General features: G+C 37.0%; 1 protein-coding gene across 5 annotated transcripts in view; it reads right to left on the reverse strand.

Moving 5' to 3' along the window:
* Positions 1–4,162: 4,162 nt before the first annotated feature.
* Positions 4,163–17,143, reverse strand: part of LOC127845785 (uncharacterized) — a 30,609-nt gene continuing 17,628 nt past the window's right edge. For all 5 annotated transcript variants that reach the window (XM_052376931.1, XM_052376929.1, XM_052376927.1 and 2 more), the window contains exons 7-12: positions 16,208–16,421; positions 15,472–15,627; positions 12,990–13,128; positions 8,692–8,835; positions 6,893–7,056; positions 4,163–5,974 (exon numbers count right to left, since the gene is read on the reverse strand). In XM_052376931.1, the coding sequence (XP_052232891.1) occupies positions 5,818–5,974; positions 6,893–7,056; positions 8,692–8,835; positions 12,990–13,128; positions 15,472–15,627; positions 16,208–16,421 (974 nt within the window). In that variant the 3' untranslated portion in view covers positions 4,163–5,817. The remainder of the gene's footprint in view (positions 5,975–6,892; positions 7,057–8,691; positions 8,836–12,989; positions 13,129–15,471; positions 15,628–16,207; positions 16,422–17,143) is intronic.

Genomic DNA, 17,143 nt, shown 5'->3' on the forward strand with positions numbered 1-17,143 from the left:
AGCCACTGGAGTGGACAAAATATCAGCTAAGCTTTTAAAAATTGGTAAACCGGCTTTAACTGAACCTCTTACTAATCTTGTGAACATTTCTATTGCCACAAGTACTTTTCCAGATAAACTAAAAATAGCACAAGTAACACCCTTATATAAGAAAAATGACCCTTTTTGCAAAGCTAACTATAGACCAGTAAGTGTCCTACCAATACCCTCTAAAATTTTTGAGAAAGTAATTGCTAATCAACTTAACTCTCATTTTGATAAAATTTTTAATAAATTTTTATGTGCATTTAGAAAGGGACATGGCTGTCAAACCACCCTATTAGAACTTCTGGAGGTTTGGAGGCAGGCTCTCGATAAAGACCATTACGCCGCAGCAATTATCATGGACCTGTCCAAGGCCTTCGATTGCCTGCCGCACAATATATTACTGTCAAAGCTGTCAGCGTATGGTATGTCAGAGCCTGCGTCCAGACTCCTCCAGTCTTACCTTTTTAACAGAAAGCAGCAAATCAAAATAGGAGATACAGTTAGTTCATGGGCCAGTATAACAAAAGGAGTACCCCAAGGGTCTATCCTGGGGCCCTTACTGTTCAATGTCTTTATTAATGATATTTTCTATTTTATAAACAAATCTACCCTTTACAATTATGCAGATGATAATACTCTTTCATTTTACACAACAAACTTTGATGAACTTATAAGTGTTTTACAACATGAAAGTAACATTCTTATTGATTGGTTTCACTTTAACAAGATGCAAGCTAACCCTGACAAATTTCAATCTTTTGCAATAGGCAAATTAACTTTTTGTAAAAAACCGTCATTTAAGATAGGTGATGCTACTATAACTTGTGAAAAAGTTGTTAAACTACTTGGTATTGACATAGACTATAAACTAAATTTTGATACTCATATACAAGGATTATGTAAGAAGGCAGCCACTCAAATTAACATCTTAAAAAGAGTTGGTAGAAATTTCAGTGTAAAAAGCAAGCTTTTAATTTTCCATACCTTTGTATTATCAAATTTTAATTTTTGCCCAATGACCTGGCATTTCTGTTCAGAAACTAATATTAAAAAGATGGAAAAAATTCAAGAAAGGGCAATTCGTTTTATATACAACGACTATAGCACTCAATATATCGATCTTTTACAAAAGGTAGACCTTCCGTCCTTGCAAATAAGACGTATAAGATCAATGGCTATTGAAACATTCAAAATCATAAATGAAATTTCTCCACCTTTGTTAAATGATTTAATTGTTAAGAGACAGTCAACCATAAATTTTAGATATACCAATATTTTACAGATACCACAGGTACGCACAACAACATATGGTAAAAATTCTTTTAGATATGCTGCCCCCTCGCTGTGGAACTCCCTACCAGAAGATTTTAGAAAATGTTCAAATTTTTCGCAATTTAAAACTTTAATTGGGACATGGAATGGAAAAATCTGTAGGTGCAAATGCTGTAGACTGAATGGGATTTCCACAGCAAGGGAGCATCACATCACTTAGTTTCAAGTACACTTTCTGCTATAATGTTATATAATGTCAGTTTTGCTTAGCTTTGTGTGCTTTGGTTGCTTAGCATGCTCTATATGCTTTATTTTTACTTAAATGTTATATGCTGTTAGTGATTTTCTTAGCTTTGTATGCTTTGTGTGCTTTGCATGCTATATATGCTTTGTAGGCCCTATATGCTTTATATGCTTTGTGTGATCTGTATGCTTTGTACACTTTGTGTGCTTTGCATGTTTTTTGTGTGCTTTATATACTTTATATGCATTGTTTGCATGTATACTTTGTGTGCTTTGCATGTGTTTCTTGCTCTATATACTCTATATGCCTTGTTTGCTAGGTGTATTTTTGTGTGCTGTGTATGCCTAGTATATTTTGTATGCCTGGCATGCTTTATGTGCTTTATTTGCGTTGAATTGCTATGTATGCTATGTATACTTTATGTGCCCTACGCTTTGTATACTCAGGTTGCTTTGTACGCTCCGTACGCTTTGTATGCTCTGCATGCTATGTATGCTCTTTACGCTTGATATGTTTTTTACGCTCTGCATGCTGTGTCTTAGTTGATATTTTATTCTTTCTCTTAAAAAATTATCTGACTTTTAATGTAAACAAATCTAAATTTTTTAGTACCATATCTGATGTTGTAATATCATGCTATATATTTATATGTATATCTGCCTTTTAATTGTAGAACAAATTGTTTCCAGTCTTTCAGCTTTTATACACTTGTTATTTCTTATTCATCATGTTTTATAGTCGGTTGTACAAGCTGTCTGAGCTTATGTTTGTTGTTTAACCCTTGCCGACTCAAAATAAATCTTATCTTATCTTATCTTTTTTTACAAATACACACGACGTGGGAGCGTGGCACTACATTTTTACAGAGTCGCAACATATATACGAACATGGGAAAGGTTTCCATGGAAAATATGCTTAATCATTTACTTTTTTAGAGGAAGATATTGAGAAATAAAATTGCCAAATGTCGCTGAATTTAAGATATCAACAGAATGATCCTTCTGCAATGAAATCCAAAAATGTCTGGGGGAAGCAAGAGTCAAACATTACAGCATCAAATGACAAAACTTAATAGCTGAAAGATAACGACACAATGATCATTCTGCAATGAAATCCAAACTTTTCTGGGGGAGGAAGCAAGAGTCAAACATTTCCTCACATTTGCATACCCATTCCCTTGCACTAAAAGGCTTCTTGATTTAAAGCTTTGACACTAAAACTTAATCGATAATGGTCAATAGTTGGCAATTTTTGTTAAAAATATTTTTTCTCATTTTTTTCCAAGATTAAATTCGAGGATAAACATTGCCGAAATGTACCTGAAATGCAACACCAAATTACACTTTTTGCAAAGAAATGCCCAAAATTTTCTACGGTAGGATCCCATACTCCCGCCAGTAATAGAGTTGAACATGCACACCTATGCAGCTACGAATCCATTCTCCCTCGCAATATGGCTTCTTGATTTTTAACTTAGCATTGACACTTAAACTTCGCAAATAAATTATAGTCGAAAATATATCTGCTGTTGACAATGTTTAATAAAATATTTACTTTAATCGGTCTTTTTCAGTCAAGAAATTAATGAATTAAATTGCCAAAACGTGGCTGAAAGATAACACTAAAACGCGCAATCTGCAATGAATTTTCCAAAAGTTTATTGGGGGAGACCTCCCTACCTGCCCAGCAGGAGGGAGGACCCCCTTCGGCACCTACCCCCCATTCGCAGCTTCGCTGCTCGATCGTGCGTATAGCTGAAATAGCCTCAGGAACGCCCCTTATATTATTATGTCATCTATCTAATGTATTATCCAATATTAAATAAAAATACTGACTGGATTATATCTAAAGACCAGACCAGACACCCTTACACTAGTATTTTTGTATATATCCTCTCCTACAAAAATGTACTTATCCGATTGGCTTAGAGCGATCACATGCCCATGGAGTATTTTCCATACACCCCGAGTAATTTTCATACTACCTGAGTAATCGAGTAGTCGGTTGAGATAAAATCGTAACACCGTTAGTAACTGACGGTGTATGGGATATACACCGTCAGCAATTTAATACCATACTCGAGCTTCGCTCTCGTATGGTATGAAAATACTGAGGGTGTAACTAATATTACCTTCAAGACAGCTGTTGAAATATGGGCGAGTATGGTAAACTCACCATAAAGCACTGCATGGTCAACACATCTAAAGAACTGGTAGATTAGTTTTGTCAAATTGGGCAGTAAATAATTTCAAGCATTACATTTACTATTTAAATCACTATTTTCTTGCAAAAAATTATAAACACAAACAAATCCATAAAATTTATAATTATATTGAATAACAATTTATTGTTACCTACAGACTGCTGACTAGCATTTCTGTCTTACTAGAATCGTAACATTTCACATGTCATCTTTTTAATAGAGATATTATTTCAAGAATTTGATGTAGCTGACACAGATCAGGGACTTATTAATATTCCATAAAGTAAATCATGGTCAGCTTATACTACTTCTTCTTCTTCGCCAAGTAAATTGTTAATTGTATACCATTTAAATGTACATGTTCTGTTTCCATAAAAATCAAATAATGACAACAAGAATGCCACATACAAATACAGTATGTTTCATGTCATTTATTTTTTGTATAAATAGTATGTATCATACAGGTTCAATATTTTAACACTTTTAATACAAAACCCACATTTTAGTAAGCATGTCATCTTAAACAGAGTATGGTGAACATAAGCTTAGTGCCTCTCAGAAAAGGAACACAATATAATACGGCTTGAACAAATTAGCTTCCAATCAGATGGACACCACAACAGGTCAAACAATAACTTTTTTAAATAGACCTTCTTCAAAATAATTTTAAGAATGTTTAAATACAAACAAAATGTATTCATATAATGGAATGCATATATTAAAATGTAACGGACAAACATGCAATTCTATCTAAAAAAATTAACAGTTTTCACATAATTTTGCTTACATATATATCCATTTTCCCTTCATATTCATACTTAATAATCAAAGATATTGGACGCTAATTTTTTATAGGCAAAAAACATCCAGATATTTCTACCAAATAGAAAATACACCAATAGAGCAAAAATAAATATAACAAATGCAATACACATCTTAACCCTTAAATAATGTCTAGCTTCACAATTTTTTTGCTATTGATTGCAACTAATGAAAAGTATTGCTAATGCTACAGAACAGGAAATTGGTAATAAAAAAATCCTATTGTTACAAGATGACTGGTCATAACTAATCTCATCATGACGAGATGACAGCATATAAAATATACGTTCCTCTGAGGATTTCCACATTCAAGAGCATACATTTTATGAGCCTTGCACTGGGAAAATCAGGCTTATTGTATGTGCGTTTAGTGTCTTCCAAGATTAGCCTGTGCAGTCTTCACAGGCTAATCAGGGACAACACTTTCCACTCTCACGGAATTTTTGGTTAAGGATGTCTCTTTTAAACAAATCAAGACAAGACAAACAGTGAAGACAACAAGAATTGCACTATATGTACAGTTTATAGAAAATTCCAAAGGGCCATAACTCTGTGAAAAATCATCCGACCAGAACCAGCTGATAATATACACATCTCCTCTTGGTAGTGAAGCTTCCCATAAAGTTTAATTGAATTCCGGTCATTTATTGCTGAGAAATAGCCCGGACAAAAATTGTGCATGGACGGACGGACACACACACGGACAGACCAAGCGGCGACTATACGCTTCCCCAAAAATTAGCAAGTAATCAACTGACAAACAAACCCTGAATTCACTCACATCATCACTAGCAAGTCATCAACTGACAAACACACACAATCCTGTTAAGAGCCAAATTATGGAGACATTTCTCAGGCATCATCATACACAGTTCATAACCACAAAATGATGCTTGTAGAAAACTATTTTCTACTTTTTCATGCAGTTATCACTGCTATCACCAATGTGATATATGCACAATAACAACAATAAACAATAATATCTCTATGTCAGCACCAATCGCGCCCTCTACCTTCCACAAATTTGAGCAGTTTATGGTAACACCAGATACCTGTATTCATTCTGACAATGCATCGCCACCACTCAATGTCTGACCACACACGTGTATTGATAATAAATATTTCTGGACAAGACTTTGAGATGGAAAATATTTGCATCCTAACCTTATCCAGTTTACTGTCAGTATCCAAAAACATCAATCTTCAATTCGACAAATTCATTAAATTCACTAAATATAATTGTATTCCATCAAGTGGAGTCATCATCATCACTGTCACCGGTGCGGTGGTAACGTCTCTCAGGGGAGAGTATCCAGCCAATGACTAGAATGACGAGGAACACAGATACACCATACATCACTGTGTATGTGTGGTTGGCACGGCGATGTAAGGAAAACCCAATGTACCTGAAACACATAGTGTTATTTTTCATTTCAGAAATAATTTTTAAATTATTGTAGCTTATCAATCAGTAATGAACAATTTAGAGTCCTAATGAGTAAGATTATTTTTCCAACAATGAATAACAAAAACAGTAAGATGTTTATTGATTTTCAGTTATTTAAATCATATGGAAATACTATGAACTTGTTAAAGAATTAGGTATATTTTCAAATAAAATAAAAAATAAGATTAACATTGGGTCAGCTTTTTTGGCACCTTCAGATAAAAGACGCTTTCCTAAAATGTATCTGAATAACAACTAAATTCAAAGTAAGATTAAAACCGACCACAGGTTTAGGGTCAGAATACAGCCTACAGCTTAATTTCAGCTGCATTTGGGGAAACTGGGTTTAATATATGTGTGTAACCTGTTTTCCAAATTGCCCAGGCTAATCATGGAAAAAAACATTCTGTCGTAACTGGACTTTTGCTAAGGTAAGACTTCCTTTCAATTACACATGTATAAAACAATAAAAGATGAAAGTGTTATCCCTGATTAGCTTGTACAAACTGCACAGGCTTGTTATCCCTGATTAGCTTGTACAAACTGCTCAGGCTTGTTATCCCTGATTAGCTTGTACAAACTGCACAGGCTTGTTATCCCTGATTAGCTTGTACAAACTGCACCGACTTGTTATCCCTGATTAGCTTGTACAAACTGCACAGGCTTGTTATCCCTGATTAGCTTGTACAAACTGCACAGGCTTAACTGGGACGACTCTTTACGCACATGCATTAAACCCTGTTTTCCCAGTACAAGGCTCATATCCATTCAAACTCTGAAAGTTCAAGATTAAAACAGACTACTGGGTTAGGGCCAGGATACAGCTTCATTGACAGTCTCAATACAGTAATCATGTAGCCACAATAAACAGTCATACCCAAACTTGCATGTGAAGATCACATCATTGTAGCCGTCATTGTTGAAGTCTCCGACCACAAGGGGCCCGGTGGAGGGGCAGGGGGTAGAATGCTCGGCCAGCACACGTCCTTCGGTGAGCTCTATCAGGCTGACAGAGGACCAGCCAACCAGAATCAGGTTCACCTAGAAATCAGCATATGAGGTAATATGGGCTTAAGGCATGTGCAGAAAATGCGTAAAGATACTTTAAATGGTATTTTTGGTTTAAAGTAAGTCTCTTTTAAATGAAAATCCAGTCCAGACAAAAAATGTCTTTCCTGATCAGCCTGTGCAGATGTAACTTTACACTTCAGCAATAAGACCTGTTTTCCCAAAGCAAAGTGGAATGTTCGGCCACATGCCTTTCAGTGAGCTCTATCAGGCTGGGGACCGGGACACCAACATTAGGTTCTCATAAAAATCAGCATTCAGACACATAGCATAGGTTTAGATCAACGCAGGGATACTCTTTAGTCTGTGGCATGTAGATTTTGGCCTGGGCAACTGGATTTCAATAGAGTTCTCCAGCCAGGAAACTAGGTTTTTAAAAGCTGATAACAATTCAGTGCAATTAAACATTGAATTGGAGAGTGGGGATCAATATAAGTTTAATAATATGAGTCGCGTTCTGAGAAAACTGGGCATAATGCATGTGCGTAAAGTGTCGTCCCAGATTAGCCTGTCCAATCTGCACAGGCTCATCAGGGACGACACTTTCCGCTTTTATGACATTTTTCGTTTAAATGAAGTATCTTCTTAGCAAAAATCCAATTTAGGCGGAAACAGGCTAATCAGGGACGAAACTTTACGCACATGCATTATGCCCAGTTTTCTCAGAATGCTACTCACATTCATTTATTTTTTGTGAGGTTATTAATTCTACTGAGACTTATAATGAAATGTATCAAAAGTGTATGATGTGAGCTACGTTAATGTTGAATTATCTATTATTTATTTGGAGAAAGCATGAGATACACAAAACATGACATGTACATGGTTCTGGACTCATTACTCTTAACCTGAACCCAAATACAAAAGATGGTTGACGGTGCGGGCCACCAATTGTGAAAAAAAAATAGTTTCTATCCCTGTCACAGAGACCCATCTTAAATAACACAGAATGTCATACTTATGATATGACACAATTTTAAGGAAGGAATTTCTAGGCACCAACATCTATGGTTACTTAATAACAGTAATTATGCTGATATTCCCTTGTATATTTCATTTGGACATTAGCTAAGGAACATATAGAGCATAATCCTCTATTTTATTTGAGTTCCGTCCTCAAAATATAGGTATTCTGCCATTCGCAGCCAAGGTAGCTCCAGACCAGCCTGTGCAAGCACTGGTTCATCAGGAGCTACCCTGTCAACAAAGCAAGGAAACCAAAACCATATGTGTGGTATGTTTTTGTTTTCCTGGTCCCCAGCCTGATAGAGCTCACTGAAGGGCATGTGGCCGAACATTCCACGCCCTGCCTGTCTATTTAAACTGTGCTTTGGGGAACAGGTCTTAATGCTGTAGCCTAAAGTTTAATCCGCATATGCTGATCACGGACGACATTTTTTGCCTGGACTGGATGTTCATTTTAAAGAAACTCACATAATGCTGCTGCTTGCTGCAGGTGTCGCTGGCTTAGTCAGCCCTTCTTGGGTAAATGACAAGCAACAAACTTGGTGGTTTCGTTGACTATATTGTTTGCAGACTGATGATATAATTAAGATCTGTTATGATCTGCAACCATGCACAAATCTTAATATAAATCTTAATAGATACCTTGTCTCCATACAACTGGAGGGGCATAAGGACTCTGTCAGGGTGGAACGAGTTGAGAAACTCATGGGACTGCTCCGTCCAATCAGATTTCTTCATCTGCCGAACTACCAGCGCAACCCCGTCCCAGGAGGCTGAAGTCTGCGTCTTAAATATGAAGCACTTGGTTTTAAGATGCAGAAAATACTGTGCAGCACCAAAACAGGTAATTTCACTCAATACAATTACTGTTGGAAATAAATGAATAAATAATTACTAAAAATGATAATATGAAATAAATTTATATTTGGTTTGTTAGTTTCTCAAGAAATTTTGATGCATTTACCGGCATTAAATATAAGCCGGTAACTTAACCAACTCTTTTTTTCGGCGAGGGTAGCTGATTTAAGAGGTTTACCTTCTGCCAGTTAAAGTAAAAGTACAAATTAAATTATAATAATACATGCATATTGAAAGTGCAAATGTGTCAAAAGCCAAAATACTAATGTGCATTTTATATTCAACTAATAATAAAATGGTGTTACAAAAAATCTGATTAGACAAAACATAAATTTGAACTTAATCTTTGTTGAAAAGATAAAACAACATAAAAAATCCACAAAAAAGACAAATTACTCTTCAATACTTTTTTAAACATTGTTACTGTTATTGTAACCAAATTTGCTTAACACTAAATTAAAAACAAAACAAACATAAATGGGCCACAATCTCTATGTAAACCTGTCTAAGTGCATGCACATAAAGAATCTTTCCACATTAACCTGAGCAGTCCGCACATGCCAATCTAGGACGACACTTATTGCTTTAATTGAAGTTTCTGTTCAAATAAAATCTCTTTTAAACAAGCGGAAAGTTAAGTCCCTGATTAGCCTGTACAGAATGCACACATTCATCTGGCACAATACTTAACGCACAAGCATATAGCAAAGTTTCCAAGAGACCAGCTCTAAGTCTTGGCACCAGCAACTATTTAGATGTACTAGATTTCCTCTTTTAGAGATCTTCATGCGTTTTTCAAGTCAGGAGCGAATTGATCATCAACAGGGATTTCAATTGCTTTTGAAAGCCTGGAGTAAAATGACCCGGGCTTAAAATGTTCAGGGGTTAAAGGATCAAACTACTTTTGTTTTTTAGATTTTGTTTTTGATTATTTGTTCTTTGCTCAATGAATGTTGCTTTCTATAAATTTGTGCACATTACTAAAAACAAAAGGGCCAAGATGGCCCTAGTTCGCTCACCAGCGAGGAGTCAGTTCATTCAATCTTTACATAATGTCAAACTTGACCTAGATATTGACCAGACAAACATCCTGGTCAAGTTTCATCATTATTGAACCAAAACTCTGGCGTAGGGAGTGTTTTTTGTTTTTGAAAGATTTGAAATGGTGACCTATATTTTGAGTTGACCCCCCTTACCAAACATCAAACTTAGCTTACAAGGATTTTGTATAATATACCAGGTAATGAAAATTTGGACAATCTAAGGGCAATAATTATGGCATTAATTATGTGATTTTGCTCATCATCAAACTTGACTTAGATCTTTCAGCAACTTTGATAAAGAATGCATGAGAAATGTGAATGCTAAAGTGTTTACAAACCAATGTGGACGAACGGACAGCAGACAAAGACCAATCCTAAAACCTCACCTGAGCAATCAGGTGAGCTAAAAAGTGTGTTTCACCGATCTGAGCCATTTTACAACTTGTCCAAGAAATCAATAAAACCAATGTATTGACTAAATTTCACGATGATTAGGCAAAATATGTGACTTCTATAGCGTTCGATCACAAGGTTTCTCTCTATATAGCCACACAAGGAAAACTGCCCCACCCCCCTGGCAGCCATGTTTATTGACCCATGGGGAACATTTGCAAACTCATCTGAGATATATATATAAAACCAATCTTTTCACCAAGTTTCATGATGATTGGGCAAAAAATGTGACATCTAGAGTGTTCACAAGCTTTTTTTTACTATATAAATATAAGAAAAGTGCCCCCCCCCCCCGGCAGCCATGTTATTCAACCGACCGGAACCATTTTCCAACTCAACTCTTGTATCAAGGAAACAAATGTTCTGACCAAATTTCATGAAAATTGGGCAAAAAAGTGACTTCTAGAGTGTTCACATGTTTTCACTATATTCATATAGAGAAAAATTCCCCGCCCACTGGCGGCCATGTTTTTTCACCGATCTGGACCAGTTTCGAACTCCTCCGACAAATCAATAAAACCAATGTTTTGATTAACTTTTATGATGATTGGGTCATAATTGTGACTTCTAGAGTGTTTACAAGGTTTCTCTTTTAGCCATTTAAGGAAAACTGCCCCGCCCACTGGCGGCTATGTTTTTCAACGGACCGGAACCACTTTTGAACTCAACCAACATATCATTAAGACAGACATTTAGACAAAGTTCCATGAAGATTGGGCATTAAATGTGATTTCTACAGTGTTTACAAGCTTTTTCTTTTATTTTGACCTAGTGACCTAGTTTTGGACCCAGCATGACCCAGTTTTGAACTCGATCAAGATATAATTGGGACAAATCTTCTGACCAAGTTTCATGAAGATTAGACAATAAATGTGGCCTCTAGAGTGTTTACGAACAAATGTGGACGAATGGACGACGGACAAAGACCGGTCACAAAAGCTCAACTGAGCAACAGGTGAGCTAAAATCAAGAGCTGTCACCATAGGATGACATATGCCCCCTGTAAACGCTTTGATAGAAGTCATAGCGTTTTTCGAAACCTTAACACGTTTTCAAAACCTAAACGCGGACCCCAAGTTCAAGGTCAAGGTCACAGGGGTAAATAATTTTGTGTGTACGGAAAGGCCTTGTCAATATACACATGCATACCAAATATGAAGGTTATATCTCAAGGGACATAGAAGTTATGAGCATTTTTCGAAACCTAAACGCAGATTTTGAAACCTAAACGCGGACCCTAAGTTCAAGGTCAAGGTCACAGGGGTAAAAAATTGTGTGCGTATGGAAAGGCCTTGTCCATATACACATGCATTCCAAATATGAAGGTTATATCTCAAGGGACATAGAAGTTATGAGCATTTTTCGAAACCTAAACGCAAAGTGTGACGGAAAGACAGACAGACGGACAGACAGACAGTCTGATTACTATATGCCCCCTTTTCTTCGAAAGGGGGCATAAAAACATCCAACCTTGAATAACAATTAACACATTAATGACACAACTACACTGTATTATTATGAAAACATTAATAATCAAAGGGGAGTAATTACTGTAAACTTAAATGCAATATTTAGAAGAGTTGTCTTGCATGTTACATGACCATAATTCATGATAGTTTACAAACCTTTTTAGTATATAAATATAAGGAAAACTGCCACCTCCCCCTGGCAACCATGTTTTTCAACGGACCGGAACCATTTTCAAACTTAACTCACGTATCTAGGAAACAAAAGTTCTGACAAAATTTCATGAAAATTGGGCCAAAAATGTGACTTCTAGAGTGTTGAAATATTTTCACGATATACATATAGAGAAAAACGCCCCGCCGACTGGCGGCAATGTTTTTTCACCGATCTGGACCATTTGCGAACTCGTCCGAGAAATCAATAAAACCAATGTTTTGACCAAATTTCATGATGATTTAGCAAAAATTGTGACTTCCAGAGTGTTTACAAGGTTTCTCTATAGCTAAATAAGGAAAACTGCCCCGCCTACTGGCGGCCATGTTTTTCAACCGACCGGAACCATTTTTGAACTCAACCAACATATTATAAAGACAAACATTTTTACAAAGTTACATGTAGATTGGGCATGAAATGTGACTTCTACAGTGTTTGCAAGTTTTTTCTTTTTTTGACCTAGTGACCTAGTTTTTGACGTGGCACAACCCAGTTTCCAACTCGGCCTAGATTTTATTGGGGCAAAGCTTCTGACCAAGTTTCATGAAGATGGGACAAGAAATGTGGCCTCTAGAGTGTTTACGAGCAAATGTTAACGGACGGACGGAAGGACGGACAAAGACCGGTCAGAAAAGCTCACCTGAGCAATCAGGTGAGCTAAAAAAAGGCGTAATAAAAAATAACATTTTTGGTTTAGTTTCATGGTAACATGGCATCAAAATGATGCAAGGGAGATAATATGGAGAAGTCAAAAGTGATACATTTATAAATGCTTGCATCCAAAATCAGGATTCTGCTTCGATAGAAATCCCTGATTAAAAAGTATTTTCTGAGGCTATAAAAATTCAGCCATAACTTCAACCTGTCATAAGATCTTTGATATGATAGGGCTCAGGGAGCACCTACCTGCCAGTTAAAGTCCCCGTTCTTGTCAACAGAAGACACGCGTCCTAGACTCCCGATAGCTATAAGGTCGTAGGCATCTGTCTCATTACGCAGATGGTGACCGAGGAGATGACGGATGATTCCAGACTTCCTCGCCACACTGACAATAAAATGGGCCCTATAGTGTGTCAATAGAGCCTTGCTTGTGAAAACAGGGTTCAATCCATGTGCGAAAAGTATTTTCTTAGATAAATTAGGGATGACACTTTCTGCTTAAACTGGATTGGAGCTAAGAAGAGTCTGGCTTTAAACGAAAAATACCATAAAAGCGGAAAGTGTTGTCCCTGATTAGCCTGTGTGGACAGCTTAGGCTTATCTGGGATGACACTTAATGCAAATGCTTAAAGCACCATTTTCCTAGAGCTAGGCTCCATATAACTTTTATACTAAAGATTTCTGTAAGCATTAATAACATATTGTATTTTTCTAATATTAATACCCAGTTTTGTTGGCACACGCGTTTTATGAGGAAAATGAAAATATAGCAGTTAGTTTATAGTATGTTCTTTTTGCTATATTGAGTACAAACTTTCTTTATTTTTGTGTCGGCTACCTTGAACTTTGTTTAAACCTTGGTAATCATGGCATTAGACCTACCATATTCGTTACATTTCAGATTTTATTCGCTTTTGCCACATTTTATAATTATCGACAATAGTCTTAATATAATGTTTAAATCTTATTTTCATAAATCTTCCAAATATTCATATTATTTGTTGGTAATTCAAATTATGGTCTCTTATTATAGTTGGGCCTTACTCTGCCATATACAAAGCAGCTAATTAACCAATATTAACCAAATTCAGTATGGCTACTATTTATTTTAATGAAATCCCAGTAAACAGATGCAATGGAAGAAATGTTGTTGTTATCATGAACATTTGGATACAGAATATTTTGAGCCAGATGGGGCACTGATATTTATCATAATGTTATGAATTGTAATATTCATACTAATAATGAGCTGTGTCATGAGAAAATAGGTCTTATGCCATGCGAAAAAGGGTCTTATGTCATAAGAAAATGGGTCCTATGCCATGTACAAATGGGTCTTTTGAAATTCTCGCAGTCTGACGTTATAGCGGACAGCGTAGTTCCTAGCCAAAATGAACTTTTATGGCATAAGACCCATTTTCACATGACAGTTGTCCACAAATGGTGCATTTACATATCAGCACTTCTCTTTCAAATCATAAGTCTTCAATATTGTTCTATTACCACAAAATGATAATAAATTTGAAAACTATGACTTATATTATGAACCTCCTTCTGGTAAAACAGGGCTTAATGCATGTGCTTAGTGTCGTCCCAGATTAGCCTGTGCAGTCATCACAGGCTTATCAGGGACGACACTTTCTGCTTTTATCGTATTTTTTATTTATTTAACTCCCTTCTTAGAAAAAGTCCAGTTAAGGTGGAAAGTGTCTTTCCTCATTAGCCTGTGCAGAATGCGCAGGCTAATCTGGTATCACACTTCACACACATGCATGAAGCCAGGTTTTCCCTCAGCAAGGCTTATTTTAAACAATCGTACATTCATCTTTTCATAACCAGCGGTGGCATCTTGCCAAACATGAATCACAAGTCATAAATATTGTTTTGTTATCCAAAACTACTGTTAAAATCTGAAAACAACAAGAGGGCCTGAAAGGCCCAAGGTATCCCCCGCAACATATGCTTTGTTTGAGGATGGGTGCAAATTGGACGGATGAACATAATAATAGATGGACGGACGGAGGACAATAACACAAAACTAAGACAAAGGAAGGTTCTTAAGCCTTCACAATTTATTTCATACCAAGTTTCAAAGAAATCCGCCAAAGCGCTTCCAAGATATGGCTCCAGACACAAAAATGCCTATAGTAAAAAGCATTTTTTCAAGATACAAACGGCCATAAGTCTGTTTTTAACAGATGGTGTACAATGCCATTTGGCGTGCATCATCCTCTTATGCATATATATACTCATACCAAGTTTAAATGAAATCCGCTAAAGCACTTCCAAGATATGGCTCCGGACACAAAAGTGCCTATAGTAAAAAGCATTTTTTCAAGATACAAAGGGCCATAAGTCTGTTTTTAACAGATGGTGTACAATGCCATTTGGCGTGCATCATCCTCTTATGCATATATATACTCATACCAAGTTTCAATGAAATCCGCCAAAGAACTTCTAAGATATGGCCCCGGACACTAAAAAGCATTTTTTCAAGATACAAAGGGCCATAAGTCTGTTTTTAACAGATGGTGTACAATGCCATTTGGCGTGCATCATCCTCTTATGCATATATATACTCATACCAAGTTTAAATGAAATCCACGATATGGCTCCGGACACAAAAGTGCCGTACGGACGGACGGACGGACAGCCGGACGGACAACGCCAAAACAATATCCCTCCGCCTCTGGCGGGGGATAATTACTTGAAATACTCATATATTCACCTTTTTATAACCAGTGGTGGCAACTTGACAAACATGTCCTCATCGTACACCCAGTTTGTGGTGAAGAACAGCCGCTTGGTCATGCACACCGGGAACCGTTCCAGCTGCTCCTTGATGGGAAACAGTCGCTGGATCTCCAGGAAACACGGGCTGTACCTGTGATTTGTAGCCCAAAATAAAAAGCCGATTTCAAAAGGCAACAAAATGTGTTTGTGAAACACTATGTCCCCCCCATATTTTGACCTTTGACCTTGAAGGATGCCATTGACCTTGACCTTTCACCACTCAAAAAGTGCAGCTCCATGAGATACACATGCATGCCAAATATCAAGTTGCTATCTTCAATATTGCAAAAGTTATGGCCAATGTTAAAGTTTGACGCAAACAAACCAACACACCAACAAAAAGACAGGGCAAAAACAATATGTCCCCCTGTATAGACTCAGGGACACAAAAAGTAACATTTTTCCTAAATATCTGACCAAAATTTCATAAAAACTATGCCATACTTTTCCACTAAACTGAAAATATTATATTTTTATAAAACAATATAAGCAATGTGAAATATAAAGTTTAAAATGCAGTTAAACATACTTTTATAAACAATAAGAATACTGTTATTTATAATCATAATAATAATGTTTCAATTTTTCTCAATTTAATGGTTTATGGCGCTTTTTTGCCAATCTTAAAGTTACAGGCTTTGAAATATAAAGCAGAAAACATCATTGTGTACCTCTCCTGCTCGCCCCACGACAGTTTCTTGATGTCATTTTCCGCGTCAAGGGTCCCGTACACCGCCCCATCGTCGGGAAGCTGGAGGCGGGTGATTGGTCGACCTGTTAGCAGGTTCAGGACCTCAACCCCATTCTGGTGGTTGATTACCACTGCGTTGGCGTTAGTCACGTGTTCGGAGTGGCTGTGTGGTCTCTGGCCACCGTAGGCATATCCTGTATAATGAAGTGTATCCTGTGTAATTAAGACATCTCCTGTGTAATGCAGGAGTATCTTGTGTAATGTAGGCAAATCCTGTGTTAAGTATAGTTCTTCTTGAATGCTCTGAGCTTTTATGAGTACATACGTACAGCTCCGGAGGGTCAATAGCTGGGAGTTGGATTATTGCAACTAGTGTTAAGTAGGAATATCCTATGTCATGTAGGCATATCCTGTGTAATGCAGATGTATCTTGTCTAATGTAGGCATACCCTGTGTAATGTAGGCATACCCTGTGTACTGTAGGCATACCCTGTGTAATGTAGGCATACCCTGTGTACTGTAGGCATACCCTGTGTAATGTAGGCATACCCTGTGTAATGTAGGCATACCCTGTGTAATGTAGGCATACCCTGTGTACTGTAGGCATACCCTGTGTAATGTAGGCATACCCTGTGTAATGTAGGCATACCCTGTGTACTGTAGGCATACCCTGTGTAATGTAGGCATACCCTGTGTAATGTAGGCATACCCTGTGTAATGTAGGCATACCCTGTGTACTGTAGGCATACCCTGTGTACTGTAGGCATACCCTGTGTAATGTAGGCATATCATTTGTAGTGCAGGCGTTTCCTGTGAATTGTAGGTATATCTTGTGTAATGAAGGCATATCCTGTGTAATGAAGGCATATCATGTGTAATGCAGGGCTTGACACTAACGGTGGTCTGTTGACCCGGG

Source organism: Dreissena polymorpha, chromosome 9, assembly GCF_020536995.1.
Source record: "Dreissena polymorpha isolate Duluth1 chromosome 9, UMN_Dpol_1.0, whole genome shotgun sequence".
Taxonomy (NCBI): domain Eukaryota; kingdom Metazoa; phylum Mollusca; class Bivalvia; order Myida; family Dreissenidae; genus Dreissena; species Dreissena polymorpha.